General features: G+C 39.8%; 1 protein-coding gene across 2 annotated transcripts in view; it reads left to right on the top strand.

The window, feature by feature from the left end:
• kat6b (K(lysine) acetyltransferase 6B) overlaps nucleotides 1-23,976 on the top strand; it is a 170,908-nt gene that overhangs the window by 134,987 nt on the left and 11,945 nt on the right. For both annotated transcript variants that reach the window (XM_041176216.1, XM_041176217.1), the window contains exons 12-14: nucleotides 4,293-4,386; nucleotides 8,077-8,308; nucleotides 9,460-9,619. In XM_041176216.1, coding sequence (XP_041032150.1) covers nucleotides 4,293-4,386; nucleotides 8,077-8,308; nucleotides 9,460-9,619 — 486 coding nt within the window. The remainder of the gene's footprint in view (nucleotides 1-4,292; nucleotides 4,387-8,076; nucleotides 8,309-9,459; nucleotides 9,620-23,976) is intronic.

The raw sequence follows: 23,976 nt of genomic DNA, 5'->3' as shown, positions 1-23,976 counted from the left end.
TTGAACATTATTTATCATGTAATTCATGGTTAGGTGCACACAACCTCCACATATTGCAACTTGCATATGTTGCAAATTTCTATGTTTAAGGTTCCTGTGGCAGTCACCTGACAACTGTTACAATCAAGTGACTAGAACAATTAGTCTTTAATCAGATTGTGTTATCACTGCCTTCATATGGTACTGGGCTTGCAACCCCAAGATCAAGAGTTCAAATCTCACAATGGCAAACTATGAAACAATGTAACTTCATCTGAATAGGAACAGATGGAAACGTGTTTGTACTCGAAAGAGTTACAATATTAGGTGTTTATTTTTGTAGTTTCTCAATGAAGCAGAATGTGACAAGACAGCCTTAAGCCAAATATTATAAGCCAGTAGGTATTTGTAGGTAAGCGTATTATTTAATTTGGAGACTTCAAATCTGTGGTAGGAATATAAAGTAAATCTTGATGGTTCTACATCCTCTCCAACTGTAAACTAGCCTAACATTTTTATCAAAGCAATTACAATTGTGATTTGATATGCTTGGCGAACCACCTGGCTGCAATAGAGAAATGTAAAGGTTTCTCTGAATAAGTTTCAGGGTACCATACTTAAAATAATTGGTCCCCATTTTGCTGGAGACTTTCAAAAATTACTAAATAAAACAAAATTTGCACATGGCACAAACAAGTTGAAATTATCACATCTACACAATGTTATGAGGCATTTTGAATAACTGATTGAACCTATTTAGGCCAGACTGCAGCATATTTTGTCCTGTCCATATTGCTCGGAACCTTGTCTACCCGTTTAGTTCAATTCAGGATTCAGAGGACTTGATAGGGTGGATGCTGAGGTGCTGTCACCTTGGCTGGTGAGTCTAGAACTAGGGGACATGGTCTCAAGATGAGGGGTTGGCCATTGAGGATTAGGGTGAAAATTTCTTCACTTAAGGTTGTGAATCTTTGGAATTCTCTACCCCAAAGGGCTGTGGGAGCTCAGTTATTAGTTATATTTGAGGCTGAGATTTTTGGACTTTAAGGAAATCCAGAGATATGAGGATCAGGCAGGGAAGTGAAGTTTAGATTGAATATCAGCCATGATCTTATCAAATGGGCGGAAGCATGCTTGAGGGGCTGTATTGTTCACTCCTGATCATTTTTCTTATATTCTTATCACTTTTTCCCAATGCAAGTAGCTGCAGACCCCTTTAAAACAGAACAACCACAGTTTGTGTCAATCATCATGAAAGTTTGAGGACTTTTGTATATATGATATGTGAAACCAAGCCCTCATCTGCCCTCTTGGGTGGACTTGAACAACCCCATGGCACTATTTTGAAGAAGAGCCAGGGGAGTTCATCTGTGTCCAATCAGTTTATATGCTTCAACCAATATTACTAAATCAGTTCATCTGGTCATTACTGTTTATGGGACCTTGCTCTGCACACACATTAGCTGCAGAATGTCCTACATTATAATACTCACTACACGTCAAAATCTCCTCATTGGCTATAAAGCACTTTGGGATATCCTGAGGTTGTGAAAAACACCAAGTCCTTTCTTTTACTTTGAAATGCTACAGACCTAAGGTTTACTACTGTTAGTGATTAACAACATGAAACCTGGCTCCAGAGAAGGGGATAAGATATCAACACGTAATATCCTCCATTTGTAGAACTGCTAAATAGTGATAAAAATCATACCTTTCCTAGGTAGTGCTGTAGCTATACTGATACTTAATTATTCAGATTGAGGATCAACTTTGGTTAAAAGTTTAATTTGAGATATAATTGCAGAAATAAATTTCTAGATTTGAGAAGGATTGTGTAAAATAAGCCTCCTCTTAATGTAAGAGTGCAGTGAAAAACCTGAATTAGATCTAAATCTCATGTTGCTCAAGCTGAAGTACTAGATAATATACACTCTCTCTGGGGCCTGAGGCTACTATTGTAATGTAGTTCCCAATGTGGAAAATTGCCATTCTGATTGCTGTTATGTCAGCCAATTTGATTGAATTGATTGTGTGGTCACTGATCTCCATTATTTCATTTAACATGAGAACAACATTGGGCCATGTCCAGTATTTCTGTTTAAGATGCTATTGAAAGTAAATGTTGTCCAATAGATTGTAGCACCATTTTTCTTTCCCGTCAGATACAGTTCCAAATTGGAATGCAAGGAGAGTTTTCATGTAATTCAGTGAAGTGTTGGTACCCTCTGGGCAAAAAACTTAATGAAGAAAGACTTGCAGTGCCTTTCATGACCTCAGGGGCACTCCAAAGTGCTTTGCAAGCAATTTTCAAATGTTGTCGCTGTTATAATGTACAAAATGCGGTAACCAATTTGCATAAATTGGGAAATAGTAGCATACTGGTAATGTACTAGTAATCCAGAGCCCAGACTAATGCTCCAGAAACATGAGTTCAAATCCTACCACAGCAGCTGGGCAATATAATTTCACTTAATTAATAAATCCGGAATAAAATGCTAGTCTTATTACAATGATCATGAAATGACCAGAGTGTTGCAATAATCCATCTGGTTCACTGATGACCTTAAGGGAAAGAATCTCACCCGGTCCGGCCTACACATGACACCAGATCTGCAGCAGTGGAACTGCTGTCTGAAATGGCCTTACAAGCCACAGACTTATATCAATCTGCTACAGGAAAAAAAGCATTGTAGCTGTACCTTCAGCAAAAGAGCTGCAGCAATTGAAGAAGGTGGTGATCACTACCTTTTCATGGCCAATTCGGAATAGGCAATATGTGCTGGCTTTGCCAGTGAGGATCACATCCCAAGAACTTTTTTTTTAAAAAGTCCCACAAACAACAATACCATTTGACTAGACAATCTGTTTTTAGTTATGTTGATTTAGGGATTATTATTGGACAGGACACCAGGGAGAACTCCCCTCCTCATCTTCAAATGGTGTCGGGATTTTATGTCCACCTGAAAAAGGAGATAGGGCCTTGGTTTAATGTCTCATCCAGAAAACAACATATCAGATAGTGCAGCACTCCCTCAGTGTTGAACTGACTCAGAAGTAAGAGTATACCACAGAGCCAAGGCTGAACACCTGCATTGGTACTAGAAAAAGAACCTATTGACAATATTAAGTATTACATTTCAACAGTAGCTTCAGTGCAGGGTAATTTCAACAATATTACATTAAATAGCATTTGACAACCTCTATCCGAATTAATTCATACTTTATTAAAATTATGCTATACAATTTGACAGCACTATAGCTTTAATAGTAAGCAAGGGAAGTCTGCATCTTCTTTCCTCTCTGACATTATCTTCCATAAGCTGTAGGTACCAAATAAAGCGCTGTAGCATTTTTAAAAAATGTAATAATTTTTCCTATCCCCACTGAGGTAATTTTGAAAGTTTTATTTTCCATGTGCTGAATTAGGCCATGTGCAAGTTGAGGCCAGCAGTTTTCCTTGTTTAATTGTCTCAATTTGACTTTTTAAAAAAATGAATGCCTTAAGGTAACAATGCTGGGTATCATGCAGCACAACAAGAGGGCTGCATATTAAAGGGCTAGGGATTCCTAGTGAATTTCCTGTGGATAAGTTGATCTTGCCCATGTGTTGTGAATGTTAATTTAATTTGGAAAATGAAGACTGCACGTAAAGGTATGTATTCTTTCCTTCCACCTTTTGGTGCAGGTGTAACAAAGTATGCTAGTTTTGGAATACGTTTATCATTTGGATCAGCCTAAAAAAGTGGAGTGTGATTCATGTAGCACCATGGTGCATTAATTCTCTGCTGTATATTGATCATTAACAAAATATGTTAAATGGTTTTAAATTTTAAATTACTCTGTTGCACTGTTTAAAATGTGCTTATTTCTGGAGCAGTACAATATTTATACATTAAGTTGATCCCATTAACTGTCAGATGTTAATTTGAATTATACGTTCGTATTATGGTTTGTACAAAATATAACCCATTAAACATTTTTAAATGTTATGTGCCTGAGATGCATTTCAAAGGAGGCTGCTATACACGCCATGCTTTTTTAAGAAGTGTATTCTTAGATTGCTATATTGAAAAATTAAGTTGAATGGATTTTATGACATGGATAAACCTTGTGCATTAACAGTTTGTCAAACAGCAAAGATGACAACTTGGATTTGATTGAAAACCACAATAACTGATTGTCATATATCATTGTTATTAACAATCAGTGTTTGCCTAGATTAGTGTGACATTTTGCAAGGACAGTGGTAGGTGACATGTGTTGTCTGCATCAGCAGTGCACTGACAAACTAGGTCTATTTCTCCTTCCCTCAGGAAAAGCTTTGCCAACAGAAGTACAATGTCTCCTGCATAATGATTATGCCCCAGTACCAAAGGCAAGGCTTTGGAAGGTTCCTGATTGATTTCAGTAAGTGTTCTGTTTTGTTTGAAACCATGTTTCAATGATCTTTGTTAGAGAGTTGGGGGTGTTCTTGTAAGTAATGGGCTACAGAAATTGGTAAATGCATGCATTTTAATCTTGATGTGACTGCTTTGATTTGTGCATCATTAAGTAATAGAATATTGTCACTTATTTTAGGGCTTGATACTCATTCAAGCATGAAATTTTACCCTTCTGATTCCTCTCAGCTTGAATTAAGAATACAACTGTCAGAGCATATGCCAGCACACAAAGCCAGTAGGCTGAAACAAATTGTTAAAGGTTGAAATGAAACAGAGTGCAGTCAGTTTAATCAGTATGTTCTATAGATCAAACAGTTGGGTACAAGAAAAATGTAAAATGTTTCAAAAGCATTTGCAAATATAATAATTATATTCAAGCAATAGGAAACCAAATGAAGCACATGATGCATTTTGAAAATTACTTCTGATGCTTTCAGGAAATGGTCATTGATCACTTTCAAAGTCTCGGTGGAAGAATGTCCCTTGCGTTATAGACAAAGCATTCTCAAGTTCTGTAATATTGAAACAATGGCATTAAAGATGCAGTATATACTGGCCATCTTCCCAGGCTGCCTCTTCTGTGTCCTAGGAACACATAGCTCAGCATGCAAATATGTATGCCCATTACAAAGTAATGGGGAGTGAAAAACAACTTGCTTTATGAGATCTTCTGTTATGAGCGCCTGGGCTGTTCTCATGGGCCTCTGAAAGGCTGCAGGAGGTCTCGAAACATTTGGATAGAAACATTCCAACTCTGACCTCTTCATTGCTGTCACTTGACTTGCATTCACAGCAACCAAGCACTATCTGTCTCTTAGAATATCGGCTTGGTAATGAGCCTGACAAGATTTAACTGTTCATATCACATCATGCATAAAATAATATGAATGCTGGGATTTTGCTTTGCACAATAAATATGTACTGTTGGCTTTTGCCAAAATATAGTACTCAGTGCAGCTGGGAGGGCCCATAGTACTCTGAGAGATTTGCCTTATCTAAGCTGTTCCTATATTTTTTGCAGAATTTGGTTTTATTGTAATTGTTTCTATAGAATGGTTTCAACATGGTGCAGGTGTGGAATCTCTATTAGAACATTTAATTCTGTCATTGTAACAAATTATTTTGGAAGGATGATGGGGTTCTAATAATAAGTCTTGTATAGAAAGTTCCCATCTTCTCTATTTGTTTCAAATTTACAACAGATATAGTATAATGCTTTGGGTAATTCATAGGCAACTTGCCTGCGTTGTTTGGTTGTGTTTCATTTTTCCTGTGGTCTTTGTGTTATTAGTTATTGGGAGTAGTATGTTCAATGTTTTAAGTAATAGTCTTTTAGTAAAGGCATTTGTCAGGGTTTGGTTGCAGTATTAATAGATTGTGTATACATAGTGTATAAGCTGCATTGTAATATAAGCTGATGTAAAAGCAGCTTTATTTGTTAAAGGGAAAAGTGATTTGACACTGCAGAAATTAGTGCATTGTTTTGTTTACATTAATTGAAAAATTGACAATTCCTAAGGGGGCAATTATTTCCTCAGTAGACTTGTACCTTCATTTTATGTACAATTTGAAATAGTTTTAAAAAAAACATTGTTACAGGTTTAAAAAAAATCATAAAACATTTCACTGTTGTATTGTGTGAATATTAACCTAAAATGCAGGTGACAATTCTAATGTTTTAAAGACAGTGTACCTTATTGCTTGTTCCCAGGAAGAGAGATTTCAGATTGGAATCTGGCTGTTATCTGTTGATTTAATGCTGACTGATTTTGAATGGCTGCAACATTTTGTCAGCATTTCATAGTTTGCTGGTTATTCTCTCAATTTCTGCTTGCTAACTGTTGCATTGCTGTTTGGCTCATTATCTTAGTTCTATTTATACTGTAGCATCTTTGAGTTAAGATATGATCAGAGATGTTTCTGCTTCTTCACCTGTACCTTTTCATTCTGCTTTCCCATCCCCAAAATATGTTTTCATTTTCACTCCAATGTTTATGCCCAGTTCCATGCTATAACATTGTCCTGCATCATTTTTGTTTCTGAGGACAGAAAAAGACTAAAGAACATAAAAAAGAGAATTAGCTAATATAATGAAGAAGAGTAAAAATGTTGGACAAACAGTCAAAACAAAGTGAAGCAAATGGAAAGAGAAAATCACTTGAAAGCAAGAGAGAAGGGCCAGGGCAACAGATGCATGGGAACAGCACCACTTTCAAGTTGCCCTCCTAGGCACACACCTTTCTGATTTAGACATAATCATCATACCTTTATAGCTACTGAGTCAAGTTCCTGGAACACCCTAATAGCGTTAGGAAGTACCTTCAGCATACAGATAGCAGTAGTTCAGGAGGTGGCTCACTACCACCTAACAAGGACAACTAGGGTTGTGCAATAAATGTTGGCCTAGCCAGGAACACCCACATCCACAAGATCAATTTTAAAAATCTCCTAGTTCCTCATCATTGAGAAAATATTACAATTTTTTTTTCTCAGATCCCAAGTGGATAACCTTGCATCTCTCCATACTGAACTCTCTTTCATAGATTCGTCCAGTAACTTATCCTTTTGCAGCTTTCTGCTCACATCTACACAACTAACTATACCTCCTAACTTAGTATTATCTGAAACTATCTGAAATGCAGCACTCTATTCCTTTGTCCAATTTATTTATATTCCTATTTTAATTCTCCTACTTCCAAATTTAAAATAAATCTTTAAGATGACTTTATATTTTGCCTAATCATTTTTCAGTTGAATTATGTATTGACCTGTGTAGCCAATGTTAATCGCAGGAAGCTCATACTCTTTACTTTCAACCAATTCCCTGCTGCCTTCTGAAGTGCATTTTCCAAATGATGACAGCTGTCAGCTTCTAATAATTATCTAGTATGGGTTTTCTCTAATTGTGATTTAAAGATAACTTTAGTGTCTCTTGCAAAGTGAATACTATGTAAAGATTAAGTCATGCCTTCTGTAAAAGTTCCTGAGCATGTCGTTTTGGACCTGGTGAGGCAATTGTATTGATGTGCACAGAAAACGATATGACACATGTCTTTAGCTAACTGTTGGTGAATACTTCCAGCAAATTTCTTTTTGTTTCCTTTACAATTTTGGCGTTCATGTTTATCACAGCTTCTTCTTGTCTCATTCAGCTGGGACGATGCTTCCCTTTCAGCAATATATAATAATCAGTGCCTTTTTTTTTTGCTCATCCCCATAGAATGGCTTGTTTCACTGCTCTCCACAAATTTATTTAATGCACTAAATGATTAGCCACAGGGCTAAATAATGACTATTTGTAGTTGATAGTAAAACTGGAAAGTACATTGTTCTAAAAATTTAAATTATTGTAAAACACATAATCCTGTTTCTATCTCCACCATTGAAAAAAAAATACTCCCATCTTTTTTGGGCATACAACATTCTGTTTGAAAGGGGCCAAAAAATCTTTCTCGAGGCTATGATTTCACTGAAAGGCACTCATAAAATATCCTCCCAAAGGTGTTAAATTCAACATCTGGTTTATGTGGGTTACCTCAAACGGTGAGAAAATAGTCTGAGTTCGCCCAATATATGGATCAAAGTGACAAAATGGATTAAATGTTGTTTTGTTTCTGAGTTCTTTTTAATGGAATTTTCTATGGTCTGTATGCAGGCTATTTACTTTCAAGGCAAGAAGGACAGGCAGGATCACCTGAAAAGCCCCTGTCTGACCTGGGACGGCTTTCGTACCTGGCATACTGGAAGAGTGTAATATTAGAATACCTGCAACGGCATCAGGACAAGCATATCAGTATAAAGGGTATTAGCAGGGAAACAGGGATGTGTCCACATGACATTGCAATGACTCTACAGCAGCTGAAGATGATTGACAAGCAACATTGCAAGTAGGTATAATATATAAGTTATAAAATAGTTCAAGGCCTTAGTTTTGACAAACTATACCTGGCTACATCACTTCACTAGAATCATTTTTCAGATGCCATGATTGATATCATCTCTATGAATTACTTATCGTTCAGTTGTGTACCTTCTAGTAAACCCTGCAACCTTTAACTACTCAATCCTGCAGCCTTTAACTCCCTACTCCAGGTTTCAAATGGAATTTCTGATACACATGTTAAAGAAATTTTCAACTACCTATTCTGGTAGTTAGAATAGGTGCTAAGAATTTCATAGTGGTAAAAGCTGACCTTAATGAATCCAAGCAAATTTGCCTACAGGCAGCGCATGACATCTGGCAACATGAGCCTGCACAATAAGTATGATGAGTGCAATATAAAAGCATTGTCTGTGAAGTATGTTGAGGTATTTCAGAAAGAATTGACAAGGCAATTTCTCCATTTGCCTAGTAATGTAATTTTTAAAGTAGCAACTAGATATTCCAGTTGAACTCTCATAAAATCGTTTGCAGGCTCTTTTTATACTTGATGGAGCTCTGATGAAATGTCATCAGCCTGAAATATTAACTGTGTTAATCTCTCCACAGATGCTGCCTGACCAGCTGAGTGTTTCCCGCATTTTCTGTTTTTATCACCCTTCATAGTGCCCATTCATTATTATAAAATTAAATTTCAGGTATTAAATCATTGTTTGAAGCAATCAGTTATTTGGTTAACTAGCTGCCTTTAATAAAAGGCTTATTTCACAAATCATGAATGGTCTCTATTGTGGCATCCTTTTAAGAAAGGAAATGTGTAGAATTGCAATGAGTTAGGCATTTAAACTTTCGATTTGGAAACACTACAGTGCAAAGTTGTGTTATTGCAGCTCATCATAAAAACATGTATAGTTGAGGACATTGTCTTATGAATGAACTAAGGAATCTGCATAATTGCAATAATGCCATTGCTTGTCACACAGATTGCTATTTTAAGAATGGAGCAAAATGCTCGCCACCAAATAATTTTTACAAAAGCAGTCCCTGATCAGTTGAGGACTTTCCTGACAGCATAAATGAGACAATTATTTAGTGAATCCTCTGACGAGTCAAAACAAAATTAAAAGTAATGATACAAAATGCATCTTTGTTTTGTAGATTTGTTATAATTCGAAGGCAAAAACTGATTCAGGAGCACATAGGAAAGTTGCATTCCAATCCACGTGTTAATGAAGTGGACCAAGAAAGTCTGCGGTGGACTCCACTGGTAGTGTCCAGTGCTGCTGTTTCAGAAGAGGAGATGGAGGCTGAGAAAGAGGTATTTTTTTTTAATAGTTTGGATGCTGTCACTGAAATAGATTTGGTTTCTACTCTTGTTTTTATTTGGAGATTTTACTGACTTATTAAAAAAAGTTGTTTTGCTTGACCGCTTTGTAACATGCTATAACAATATAAATATATTTTTTTAAATCATAGAAATAATATTTTAGCAACAGCGAGCAATTTTATAAAATATAAAATTGATGGTTGAGCACAGTATCAAAATGCAAACATGAAAAGGCAGAAAATGCTGGAAATACTCACTAGGTCAGGCAGCATCTGTGGAGACAAACAGAAACCTGATTTTAACCCATTCAAAATCCCCCCACCCCAGTACAGAATTAAAATTGGTCTCAGTGTCCCAGGTCAATGACCTTTCATCAAAAGGAGATCATGCTCCTTACTTGATAGGGGTCTGGGAAATCCAATATCCTAAGTCTTCATCTGCCCCCAGGAAACCAAAATAACTAACTGCATATGACAAAGATCCAAAGATAGGATTAAAAAAAACAAGATCAGGCCAATGGCCTGCCTTGGCAATCGTAACGTAGGTTACAAGGATGTAAGGCTGATTCTAGGTGGGAAGGAGGAAGCAAGTTTCTTCAATTTACCTATTTACAGTCCTGGTAGTGAGACACTTGAAGAGCTTGTGTGAGAAAAGTAGGTGTCAAATGAGAAAACGTTTCTATGCACCATAAGCTGAAACTTTAAACAGTCCCAAGTATCATGAATGTGAATGTAGCCTGAGTATGCTGTATTCCTACAAGATTTCCTTTATTCTTGTGTGTAAAAGACACAGTGTACAAATATTGTCCAAAGATATCTATTTTCATGAGGCCTGTGTTTCTCCAAGCAAAATAATTACACACAATTATTGCATCAAAAATTCTGTTGTGTCTTTGAAAAATTAAATGCCTGTAAAACCTGTAGATATCTGTCAGACACTCAGATTGTTCTCAGAACCAAGCTGTTTGATTTACAAATCATGTGTCAAAAGTAAACAAATCCCACCACAATGACCAAACGTTTATTATATCTACAAGAATGTCAACACTAATTCATACCATGATTACATGTGTAGCTATAAAGGACTGCTTTTATGTGGAGTTCCAAAGCCTGCTTAGAACAGAATAAAGTATTATTTTGAAATAGTTGAACTGTTGTGTAAGCCAAGCACTCTTTTTGCTGTATTCTCTTGCTTATATGTCATTATTACTCTTGTAAATAAACGTAATTACTTTTACATTGAGTGCTACAGTCGAACATTGTGGTATTTTCTGTCTTTTGGATTGGACAGGGACACGTGGCAGGCAACTTGGATGTCTTTCTTTGGCAGGCAACTTGGATGCCTTTCTTTGCTTAATGCTGTTAAAAGACTCATTTTTGGTCCTCTGGCAATCTGTTCCATTTACAGCACAAATATAATTGCCACTTTCTGATCATAGAAGGTGTGGATCTGATTATATCAGCTGATTTTTGCAGTGAACAGAGCTGGGAAAGAGCTCAAACTAACTTTCCAGTCTGGTGTCCTGTTCAATCCTGGAACAGCCCCAGGAATGAAACAGCATAGAAAGGGGCCTTGATTCAGCTAGTCTGTGGATAGGCCATTTTCCAAGTTATCTGAATCCAGACAGCTGATACTAGCAATACAACGTGATACCATGTAACCAGGATGCATCATTGCACAATATAAAGTGAGAGGCTGAAAGGTTAGCCATCTTCCAAGATCTGGAATTAATAAGTGTCAATGAAAGGATTGTGTCCCATAGTACCAGGCCAAGGCACATTCAGCATCATTGCTCATATAGTTGAAGCTGAGTAGATCCAAGATTTATGAAAAGGTTCTTGGCTTTTTTGTAACCTTTCCAACTTCACCCAGCAGGACAGACCCAGCAGAGGCAGTGACACAGTGGTGTACAGACAGGCAGGAGTTGCCCTGCACAACTCAATATTGTCTTGTGGCATCATCACATATGGGCAAGGAAGCCTCCTACTGATTACCGCCTACTGCTCTACCTCAGCTGATGAATCAGTGCTCCTCCACATTGAACACCACTTAGAGGAAGCACTGAGGGTGGCAAGAGCACAAAATGTACTGTGGGATGGGGATTTCAATGCCCATCACCAGTGATGGCTCGGTAGCACCACTCCTAACCAAGCTGGCCGAGTCCTGCAGGACATATCAGCCAGACTGGGCCTGTGGCAGGTGGGAAGAGGTTTAGATTTTGTCCTCGCCATTCTACCTGTTGCAGATGCATCTCCCCATGATAGTATAGATAGGAGTGAACACTGCACAATTCTTGTGAAGACGAAGTCCCATCTTCATACTGAGCACGCCCTCATCATGTTGTGTGGCACTACCACTGTGCTAAATGGGACAGAATCAGAATAGATCTACAACTCAAAATAGGGCATCCAAGAGGTGCTGTGGGTCATCAGCAGCAGAAATGTATTTAACCACAATCTGTAACCTCATGGTCTAGCATATCCCTCATTCTACCATCACCATCAAGCCAGGGGATCAACCCTGGTTCAATGAAGAGTGCAGGAGGACATGCCAAGAGCAGCACCAGACATAACCACAAAATGAGGTATCAATCTGGTGAAGCTACAACACAGGTCTACTTGCATATCAAATGGTGGCAGCATGTGATAGACAGAGCTTAGTGATCCTACAGCCAGCGGGTCAGGTCTAAACTCTGGCAGTCCTACCACATCCAGTCGTGAATGGTGGTGGACAGTAAAACAACTACCCAGAGGAGGAGGCTCAACAAATATCCAATCCTCAATAGGGAGCCCAGCACATCAGTGCAAAAGACAAGGCTGAAGTATTTGCAAACACCTTCAGCCAGAAGTGCCAAATGGATGATCCATATCGGCCTGCTCCTGAGAACCCCAGCATCACAGATGCCAGGCTTCAGCCAATCCTACTCTCTCCACAAGAAGACATTGGATACTGCAAAGGCTATGGGCCCTGACAACAGCCCAGCAATAGAACTGAAGGCTTGTGCTCCAGAACTAGCCATGCACCTAGCCAAGATTTTCCAGTACAGCTACAACACTGGCATCTACCCAACAATGTGGAAAGTTGTCCAGGTATGTCCTGTCCACAAAAAGCAGGATAAATCCAATCTGCCATCAGCTTCCTCTTGATCATCAGTAAAGTAATGGAAGCTGTCGTCACCAGTGCACTTATTCAGCAATGACCTGCTCACTGATGCCCAGTTTGAGTTCCACTAGGGCCACTTAGTCCCGACTTCATTACAGCCTTGGTCCAAAAATGGACAAAAGAGCTGAACTCAAGCGGGGAGGTGAGAGTGACTGGCCTTGTCATCAAGGTAGAATTTGACCAAGTGTGGCATCAAGGAATCCTGGCAAAATTTAAGTCAATGGGAATCAGAAGGACAACTCTTCACTGGTTGGAGTCATTATCTAGCACAGAGTAAGATAGTTGTGATTGTTGGAGGCTAATCATTTTGGTCCCAGAACATCATTTTGGGAATTCCTCAGGGTCCTTAGCCCAACTAAAGGTCAGAAGTGGAGAATTTGTTGCTGATAACTCAATGTCCAGTACCATTCCCAACTCTTCAGATACTGAAACAGTCCATGTCCATGAGCATCAAGAACTGGACAACAATCGGGCTTGGGCTGATAAATGGCAAGTAACATTTGCGCCATGCAGTGCTAGGTAATGACCATGTCCAACAAGAGAGAATCTAACCATCTCCTAGATTGTCCTGCAGTCAGCAATGCAGCGAAGCAGTCTGGGAAGAGTGTCCTACAGTCAGCATCGCTGTGAAGCAGTCTGGGAAGAGTGTCCTGCAGTCAGCATCGCTGTGAAGCAGTCTGGGAAGAGTGTCCTGCAGTCAGCATCGCTGTGAAGCAGTCTGGGAAGAGTGTCCTGCAGTCAGCATTGCGGTGAGGCAGTCTGGCAAGAGTGTCCTGCAGTCAGCATCGCTGTGAAGCAGTCTGGGAAGAGTGTCCTGCAGTCAGCATCGTAGTGAAGGCAGTCTGGCAAGAGTGTCCTGCAATCAGTTCTTGTTGAAAATAACAAGAGTGATATCACAAGACAACGCAAGAGAGTGATGGAGAGATCAGAATCAGCGCGAGTGCGAGGAAGCTTCAAAAACTGAAGTCAGCACAAAGGTGACAACTGATTGGTGAGCAGTGGGTAAGTGTTTTTCTCCTGTTTAAAATAGATTAAGCTAAGGAAAGGTAAGAGCTCTAGTTTTTTATTTAAAGTACATAAATAATTTAACTTTTTACTGTATTTAACTTTAAGTGTGTTTTTTCAACTAGAGGCATGGCAGGGCAGCTTAGTCCTGGGTTGTGTATCACCTGCAACATGTGGGAAGTCCTAGATGCTCCTTGCGCTCTGACCGACCACGTGAGCCAGAAGTGCCACCAGCTGCAGCTACTTGAGCTCCGAGTTTCGGAGCGTGAGCAGCAGCTGGAGGCTCTGAGGTGCATCTGGGAGGCTGAGAGTTTCGTGGATAGCACACTTTTAGATGCGGTCACCCCACAGCTTACGGAAGTGCAGACAGAGAGGGAATGGGTGACCATCAGTCAGAAGAAAGGTGTCGGGCAGGTAGTCAGGAAATCCCCAGGGTGCATCTCGCTCAAGAGCCGTTTTTCTGTGTTGGAAAATGGTGAGAGTGACGGTTCCTCTGGGGAGTGCAGCCATCCTAATGGCACAGTGAGTAGCTCAGCTGCATGGGGGGGGGGAGGAGGAAAAAGAGGGGAAGAGCAATAGTGGTTGAAGATTCGATAGTAAGGGGAACAGACCGGTGTTTCTGCGGCTGTAAACGTGATTCAAGGATGGTATGTTGCCTCCCTGGCGCCAGGGTCAAGGATGTCACTGAACGGCTGCAGGGCATTCTAAAGGGGGAAGGTAAACTGTCAGAAATTGTGGCGCATATTGGTACCAATGACATAGGTTAAAAAACAGGACCTCAAAGGTAGTAACCTCTGGATTAGTTCCGGTGCCATGCGCTAGTGAGTATAGAAATAGGTTAGTCCAGATGAATGTGTGGCTGGAGAGATGGTGCAGGAGGGAGGGCTTTAGATTTCTGGGATATTGGGACCATTTCTGGGGTGATGGGACCTGTACAAGGGTTACACCTGAACCGGAATGGGACCAAGATCCTTGCGAGGAGGTTTATTAGTGCTGTTGGGGAAGGTTTAAACTAACTTGGCAGGGAAATGGGTTCCTGAGAGGAGGTTCATCAGGGGGAGATGAACAGCCAAAATTAGAAGAGCAAGTGAGTCTAGAAGTCATAGAAATTATAGGCCAGTTAAGGCACAAGGGAATTTGGCATGGTTGGATGGTATTTATTTTAATGCAAAGAATCTGACGAATAATGCAGATGAGTTGAGGGCACAAATTAACTCATGGAAGTATGATGTCATTGTTGTCACAGAGACATAGGTGAGAGAGGGGCAGGATTGGCAGCTCAATATTCCAGGATATAGGGTCTTCAGGCAGGACAGGGAAGGAGGTAAAATAGGATGGGGTATCACAATATTGATCAAGGAATCAATTACAGCAGTAAGAAGGGATGACAACTTAGAAGGCTCCTCAAATTAAGCCATGTGGGTAGAACTGAAAAACAAAAAAGGAGCAATCACATTTCTGGAAGTGTATTATAGGCCCCCAAACAGGCAGAAAGAAATAGAAGAGCAGATATATTAGCAAATTTCAGGGAAGTGTAAAAATAATAGGGTAATAATAGTGGGGGATTTCAACTTCCCCAACATTAACTGGGTTAGTCATAGTGTGATGGATTTAGAGGGAGCGGAATTCTTAAAATGCATCCAGGAGAGCTTTTTAAGTCAGTACGTAAAAGGTCCTACAAGAGAAGGGGCAGCCTGGACTTAATTTTAGGGAATGAAGCCAGGCAAGTGGTAGAGGTATCAGTGGGGGAGCATCTTGCAGACAGTGATCATAACTCTGTTAGATTCAAGGTTGTTATAGAAAAGGACAAGGATGGGCCAGAAATCAGAGTTCTAAGTTGGGGAAGGCCGATTTCAATAAGATCAGATATGATTTGGCCAGAGTGGACTGGGAGCAGCTACTTTTAGGTAAATCTGCGTCAGAGCAGTGGGACTCATTCAAGAAGGAAATAGGGAGAGTACAGGGCCAACATATTCCAGTAAAGATAAAGGGTGGGACCAACAAACCCAGGGAATCCTGGATGTTGAGGGATATACAAGATTGGATAAAGAGAAAAAGGGAGTCTTATGGCAGATACCGAGGGCTCAAAACAGCAGAAGCCCTAGAGGAGTATAGAATGTGTAGGGGGGAACTTAAAAAGGAAATTAGGAGAGCAAAAAGGGGGCATGAAAAAACATTGGCAGGTAAAATAAAGGAAAATCCAAAGTTATTTTACAAGTATATTAAGAGTAAGAGGATAACTATGGAAAGAGTAGGGCCCAATAAGGATCATCATGGTTATTTGTGTGTGGAGCCGGAAGACGTAGGTAAGGTTCTAAATGAACCTTTATTTTTGTGTCGGTGTTCACAAGTGAGAGGGACAACATGGGTTTGGAAATCAGGCAGAAGGACCGTGATATAATTAAAGAAATTAGCATAGAAAGGGAGGAGGTTCTAAGTGGCCTGGAAGGCTTAAAAGTAGATAAATCTCCAGGCCTGGATGAAATGTATCCCAGGCTGTTGAGTGAGGCAAGAGAGGAGACAGCAGAGGTGCTGGCAATAATTTTCAATACCTCCCTGGCCAGAGGACTGGAGGACAGCCAATGTGACACTGTTATTCAAGAAGGGAGGAAGGGATAAACCAGGGAACTACAGGCCAGTCACTCTAACCTCAGTGGTGGGGAAACTATTGGAAGCAATTCTGAGGGACAGAATTAATCTACACTTGGAGAGGCAAGGATTAATCAAGGACAGTCAGCATGGTTTTGTTAAGGAGAGGTCATTTCTGACCAATTTGATTGAATTTTTCAAAGAGGTGACCAGGTATGTAGATGAGGGCAATGTGTTTGACGTAGTCTGCTTAGACTTCAGCGAGGCTTTTGATAAGGTCCCGCATGGGAGACTGATAACGAAGGTAAGAGCCCATGGGATCCAGGGCAGTTTGGCAAATTGGATCCAGAATTGGCTGAGTGAGAGGGAGCAGAGGGTGATGGTCAAGGGGTGTTTTTGTGACAGGATGCCTGTGTCCAATGGGGTTTCCACAGAGCTCGGTGTTGGGTCCCTTGTTGTTTGTTGTATATATAAACAATTTAGATTTGAATGTAGGAGGGTTGATTAATAAGTGCACGGATAACACGAAAATTAGTGGGGTGGTAAATAGTGAGGAGGACAGCCTTAGATTACAGGAGGATATAGACAGGCAGGTCAGATGGGCTGATTGGTGACAAATTGAATTTAATCCAGATAAGTGTGAGGTGATGCACTTGGGCAGGACAAACAAGGCACGGGAATATACGATGAATGGTAGGACCCTTGGAAGTACCAAGGATCAGAGGGACCTTGGTGTGCGTGTCCACCAGTCCTTTAAGGTAGCGGGACAGATAGATAAGGTGCTTAAGAAGGCATTTGAGATACTTGCCTTTATTAGCCAAGGCATAGAATATAAGAGCAGGGAATTTATGCTGAAACTGTATAAAACGCTGGTTAGCTGGAGCATTGTGTGCAGTTCTGGAATCTGCATTATAGGAGGGATATGATTGCACTGGAGAGAGTGCAGAGGAGATTTACCAGGATGTTGCCTGGGCTGGAGAGTTTTAGTTATGAGGAGAGATTGGATAGACTGGGGTTATTTTGCTTGGAGCAGAGGAGATTGAGGGGGGACAGGATTGAGGTGTATAAAATTATGAGGGGCATAGATAGGGTTGACAGGAAGGAACTTTTCCCCTTGGTGGAGGGATCAATAACCAGGGGGCATAGATTTAAGGTAAGGGGCAGGATGTTTAGGGGGGATGTGAGAAAGAAGTTTTTCACCCAGAGGGTGGTGGGAATCTGGAATTCACTGCTTGAAAGCGTGGTAGAGGCAGAAATCCTCAACATTTAAGAAGTATTTGGATGTGCGTTTGTGATGCCATGGTATACAAGGCTATGGGCCTAGTGCTGGAAAATGGGATTAGAATAATTAGGTACTTGTCTGACCGGTGCAGACTCGATGGGCCGAAGGGCCTTTTTCTGTGCTGTAGACCTCTGACTCTATCTCCCTTGTCATTCAATGGTGTTACCATTGTTGAATCCCATACTATCAGTGTCATGGGGATGGTTACCATTGACCAGAAACAGAACTGGACCAGCCACATAATTTGCAGTGAGTAACACACCACCTGACTCCCCAAAGTCTGTCCACTATCTGCATGGCTTAAGTCAGGAGTGTGATGAAATACTCTCCACCTGGCTGGATGTATGCGGCTCCAACGACACTCATGAAGTTTTTGAGTATTCGTTTACGGTATGTGGGCGTCAATGGCTAGGTCAGCATTTATTACCCACCCCTAATTGCCCTTGAGAAGGTGAACTGCCTTCTTGAACCGCTGCAGTCCATGTGGTGTAGGTACACCCACAGTGTTGTTTGGGAGGGAGATCCAGGATTTTGACCGAGTGACAGTGAAGGAACGGCAGTATATTTCTGAGTTAGAATGGTGAGTGGCTTGGAGGAGAACTTCCAGGAGATGATGTTCCCAAGTATCCCTGCCCTTGTCCTAGATGGCAGTGGTTATGGGTTTGGAAGGTGCTGCCTAAGGAGCCTTGGTGATGCTTGACACCTTACAGGACAAAGCTTGTTTGGCACCCCATCTACCACCTTCAACATTCACTCCCTCCACCGCCAATGCACAGTGGCAGCAGCGTGTCTCATGTACAAGATGCACTGCAGCAACTCACTAAGGTTCCTTCAACAGCATCTTCCAACCCCACAACATCTACCACCCACAAGGACAAGGGCAGCAGATGCATGGGAGCACCACTACCTGCAAGTTCCCCTCGAAGCCGCACACCACCCTGACTTAGGACTATATCACTGTTCCTTCATTGTTGCTGGATCAAAATCTTGGAACTCCCTTCCTAACAGCACAGGTGTACCTACACTACATGGCCTGCAGCGGTTCAAGAACAAGGCTCACTGCCACCTTCTGAAGGCAATTAGGGATGGGCAACAAATGCTGGTTTTGCCAGTGATGCCCACACTCATGAAAGAATTTTTAAAATGATCCCAGTCAAGCAATACTTTGATTTTAAAGTCCTTATCCTTGCTTTCAAATTCCCCCATGCCCTTGCCCCTTCCTTTTTCTGTAATCTCCTATAATTTCCCCCCCCCACCCCCGGCAAAGATTTCTATATCCGCCAATTCTAAAATCAGGAATGCTCAAGAGATCAATGCGATGGCCATGTCTTCAGCTGCATAGTCCCTAAGCTCTGAAATTTCCTCCCTAAAACCCTCCACCTCTCTTTCTTCCTCCTTTAAAATTTACCCCAGACCAGGTGACCAAAAGTTTGGTCAAATATCTGCTTACATGGCCTGGTAGCAGATGTTATATAACACTCCTGTAAAGTGCCTTGGGATGTTTTATGACATTAAAGGTGCTACATAAATGCAAGTTGTTGTTATAGTGTTGCTGAATTGGAAACATACAGTCAGCTGTAAGATTTTTGAATTCACCCCTCTTAAGGCAACTATTAATAAAATGTTGAGCAAGTATGTCTGGTAGAACAAATATGTCCATTTCTTCAGAGGTTATTTGTCAATAGATTAGCTCTCCAGTTGACAGTTTATGATTCAAACACTGATATTTAACTTCCTCCTACCCTGATCTGCTATTGCACTCTAATTCCAGCAGATTGCACTCATTTCGCACAAGACTTACAGCTCCTATGGATATGCAAACAAACTGAGCCAGGATACCCCTGTTTAAATACCTCTCCAGATCACCAATGGGCACAAATTATATTATATTGGTGTAAGAGTGGTGCAACTAACTGGTGCAGCAATTCTTCCCAATATGTGAATGAAGGAATATCAAACCCTGCCCTGCAACCTGTCTATTATGTAATTGTTCCAGGTCAAGCAGTGCCTTGATTTTAAAATTTTCATGTTTAGTTTCAACTTCCTCTCTGGTCTTATCTCTGCCTATCTCTATAATCTTCTTGAGTTCTACAATCCTCCTCCTCCGCGCGCACCCCCCCCCCCCCCATACCTGTACTCCTCCAATTCTTGTTTCTTCAGCATTCCTGATTTTAATCACTCCACTATAATAAAAACAGAAAATGCTGGAAAAACTCAGGTCTGACAGCATCTGTGGGGAGAGAAACAGAGTTAACGTTTCAAGTCTGTATGACTTCTCCAGAAGAGTCTTATGACTATTTTTTGAGTCAAACAGACTCAATGTTAACACTGTTTTTCTCTTCACAAATGCTGCCAGACCTGCTGAATTTTTCCAGCATTATCTGTTTTTATTTCAGATTTCTAGCATCCACAGTATTTTGTTTTTATTTTAGTGTTTAATCACTCCACTATTGGTGGCCATGACTTCAGCTTGCTGAGTTCTAGGTTCTGGGATTCCCTATATCTCTCTTCCTTTTCCCTTCTTTACGATACTTCTTAAAACCCACCTCTTTGGCCAAGCTATTGGTCATCTACCTAAGATATCTTTAAATAGCTTAGTGTCAAATTTTGATGGATATCACTTCTGTGAAGCACCTTAGGATGTTTTGTTACTTGAATGCAAGTTGTTGTTCATTGTACACTAACTGCTGGATAGCAAGAACGAATGCCAGAATTTTCGAAGACACATTGTAAACTCACAGAATACAGAGATGCACCCACACACTGTCTAAACAGACATGTTATGCAGATCCCTAATTTGACCCAGATGAATAAAATGTATTGTTATACTAGACAATAGGAAGAGTGAAGGCAAACTTGTGATTTATGGTGACAATAACTCAAAATTTCATTTTTATTATGAGATTCAAGGATTTTTGTTGATGTTTTGCGATAAGATTCTGCAATTCTGTCTGTTTATAATTAAGGCTATTGGTTTATGGTGATTGAAAAAGTCAAATTTCATATATTGGATTGTTTACTGATGTTTTATTAATTGATTTAGTTCATTTTTCTATAAAAACCACAAATCCGTGGCCTTGCCTCACTGAGACAAACAATCACAAAGATTGGTACACATGAAGGAGCTTGAGTCAATTTGATCTGTTCAACAACAGCAGCATTATCTTTCCATTATAGCACCTGGCTGAATATTATCCACCCTGAGTGATGATTCCAGCTGTTGAACACCCTCTATGTAAATACATACTATTGTGACCAACAATAGGATATTACTGTCCTTATTTCATACAGTTCTTAAGATAGCTAGAGTTGAGATAGAAGCTGTTTTTCCTGATCACAACTGAAAATATAGGATTGTAGGCACTGTCTGTGGAAACCCAGCAAATTCTTTGTTCAAAAACCAGTCAAGCTGAAAGTGCTTTGATAGCTGAAATTGCTTTTTTGAAACACTTAATATATGCAGAATGATGGTGACATAGTAGACTATTCTGTTCTGTCAGAATACTGAGCCATTAGGGGAATCCATTATAGAGCAAAATGTCATCTGGGCAATGACAATATCCAGACATTAAGGCCTCACCTCACGAAGTGACAGATCTGTTAATTACTCAATTTGTTTACTTGAAAAGAAACGGGTATAACATGAAAGAAATCCCATGACATAAATCACGGCTCAGCTGCTAAGCCTTAATTCTGGCAAAGATATCCAAGCGCCATTGACGAATTAGAATTCATGACATCCATATGTGACATCTCATCTTGAAAGCCCATGAACAGACAAAACTGATTGTTTTATCAAAATTTCCTGTTGGCTGTCAGGCTTTGCATGATTTTTTTATTCTAAAGGCTCCTTATGGATTGACTCTAGTTTTATTGTATTTTTAACTGTGAAGTATTTTGTTGTGTCTTTAGACTTTTGTGTACTATTTAATCTGCAAATAAATCTGACAAGGTCTTTTAGCCTGTACATGTGGTCTATTGGTACACAAGATTTGCCTTCGCAAGGTGAGAGATAACATGTATGCATTTTATGTATTCTCAAGTGAACAATATAAGCAATTAAGGGTAAACATGCTAACCCATACACAGTATGTAAATGTTTGCATGTTTCATTTCAAATGAGTATTATTCTGCTTAAGAAAATTGCTGTCTAGCTATGAACAAGACAAAACTGTTGGGGAAACACTCAGAACTTAACACTGACACCTATCCTAAATTCGCCTTTCACAACACTCAGCCTTTGCCTATTTGTCTGGCTTACCCAGCATTGCTGAAAGCAATTAATAAAGCATTATTTTAGATTCACTTTTTCTGTCCTGTTATATGTCTTATATACTTCTAGGGTCTTTGTGAAACCTTTTTTTAGGACCATAAACCTGTAACTTAAGCTGTAACTTAACTTGTAACAAATAACTCCTCACAGCTCTTTTCACAAGCTTTGGGGATCAGCATCTTTTTCACTGTTCCTGAGGATGGTCCTTTAATATGCAATACTCCTGTGTACTTGGCCCGAGCACTATGCAGTTTTGGCACAGCTTTCACATATTTTAAATTCCAACTGATGTAGCATCCTGTTTCTGTTACTAATTGCTTCCTGGCACTGTTTAGGGGTCAGTGAACCAATATTCAGCTAACTCTCTTATGACACATTATGATGGTAAAGGCTGAGTTGCTCAAATCCCAAAGGGAAACTTGAAACAACTACCATAACCCATTTTTGCAATTTGTATGTTTCGAGATGCAGGCTTTGAGTTCAGTAGTAATAAGACCACCAAGTCTCGACGGTTTTTTTTTATAAAACTAAATTACACGTTTATTAATACAAGAAAGCACAAGATATGTTTACAAAATTACTATTATAATAACTACAAAAATTCCCTAATTAATCTGACTCTCAGTTATACTTCAGTTAAGGCAACAGTAAAACTCAATGATTTAAAGAGACACCTGGCACAGCACACTCTGGACAGTCGCATTCAACTGAGTTTCTTTCAGCCCTGGGTCCTTGCAGACAGACTTGAGGTTTACAGGCTGGAGGCTTCTCACACTTGTGGATCTTAAAATGCCCCTGCCTTACACACAATCTCCTTTCTCCTTTATGCATATCTTTCTCTTTGAATGTAAATTTCCAATTGTATCACTTGGCTTTTAATTTTATCTCTTCTATCAATACATCCTTTGATTTCACCAATTTTATTAGTAATCTGAAAAAAATAAACACATTGCTTGGCATCTTCTAGCTAGCTGCAAGATTTCACCCATTCTTTTGAATGCTTTATTTTAAAATGCAAATTGCCCCCTTGACCCCTATGTTTCTAAACTTCCCCCTGTTTATCTGTTACCATTTCAAGTCTACTTTCTATACATCATAACCTGTAGACCAGCTGGCTTTAATCTATTTAAGACACACGCGCACGTGCGCACACACAGTCTCAGACACCACTAAATTCTATTTTTAAAAATTAATTTCCAATGAAATTATAGACATTAATCTCTTAATGACAACGTCCTAGGTCTCAACTTCTCCATTATATGGAACCATGGAGTATACGTAGCTCCTATTTTTAGTTCCAATATGTAGTATCTTTATATTTTTCTGTAGTAAGGTGTGATCCCCTCTGTCTAAAAATCCTTTAAGTTTATCTCGGATTTTGAGATAGCTTGTAGGTGAAACAATACTTTTTTTAGTCTAGTAGTGATCATTAATGCTCTTCCTCCTCCCACTCCACATTCTTGGTAGAAGAAAGCATTTCAAAGAGGTATTAAGAAGTTATTACACACTAGCAACTCACAAAATTGTATCAGTATTTCAGGACTAATCTACTGTACAGAGAGCTTTATAGTTTAAGCAGGGAATCTGACATTGCGATATTCACATCCAATATAGAGACCGAGCTGATAACCAAGACCTCTTCAAATAGCATTTAAATGCTTGATAATGGGTTTCATGCTGATTCTTATGATTTGGAAGGGACTTTGTTTCCCATATTGCTGCTTGCCCATATAAAACAGTTGCAAGTTTGTCTTGGTGAACTGGCTTTTAACAGTGGATGGTACTTTTTCATGTTGGGCCAAAAGTTTGCTTTTTTTTCTCATTATATTGCTTTCTCTTGTATTTTCATGGTGTTACAATTTTTTGCTGTTTCAGCTTGATTTTTTTGCATTTCAAGACTTTTGCTTTAATTTTTTTCCCCTACAACAGTTTCATTTCCACTTGCAGCAGGTGAAGTGGCCAGTATATGAATGTTTAGTGCCCATCTTTCCTCATTGTAAAACACTCTTGAGATATTAGATAATTTCCTGAAGGCAA

The sequence above is a fragment of the Carcharodon carcharias genome, chromosome 28, assembly GCF_017639515.1.
Source record: "Carcharodon carcharias isolate sCarCar2 chromosome 28, sCarCar2.pri, whole genome shotgun sequence".
Classification (NCBI taxonomy): Eukaryota; Metazoa; Chordata; class Chondrichthyes; order Lamniformes; family Lamnidae; genus Carcharodon; species Carcharodon carcharias.
The sequence above is the reverse complement of the archived record's forward strand: the minus strand, read 5'-3'. Positions and strand labels throughout refer to the sequence as shown.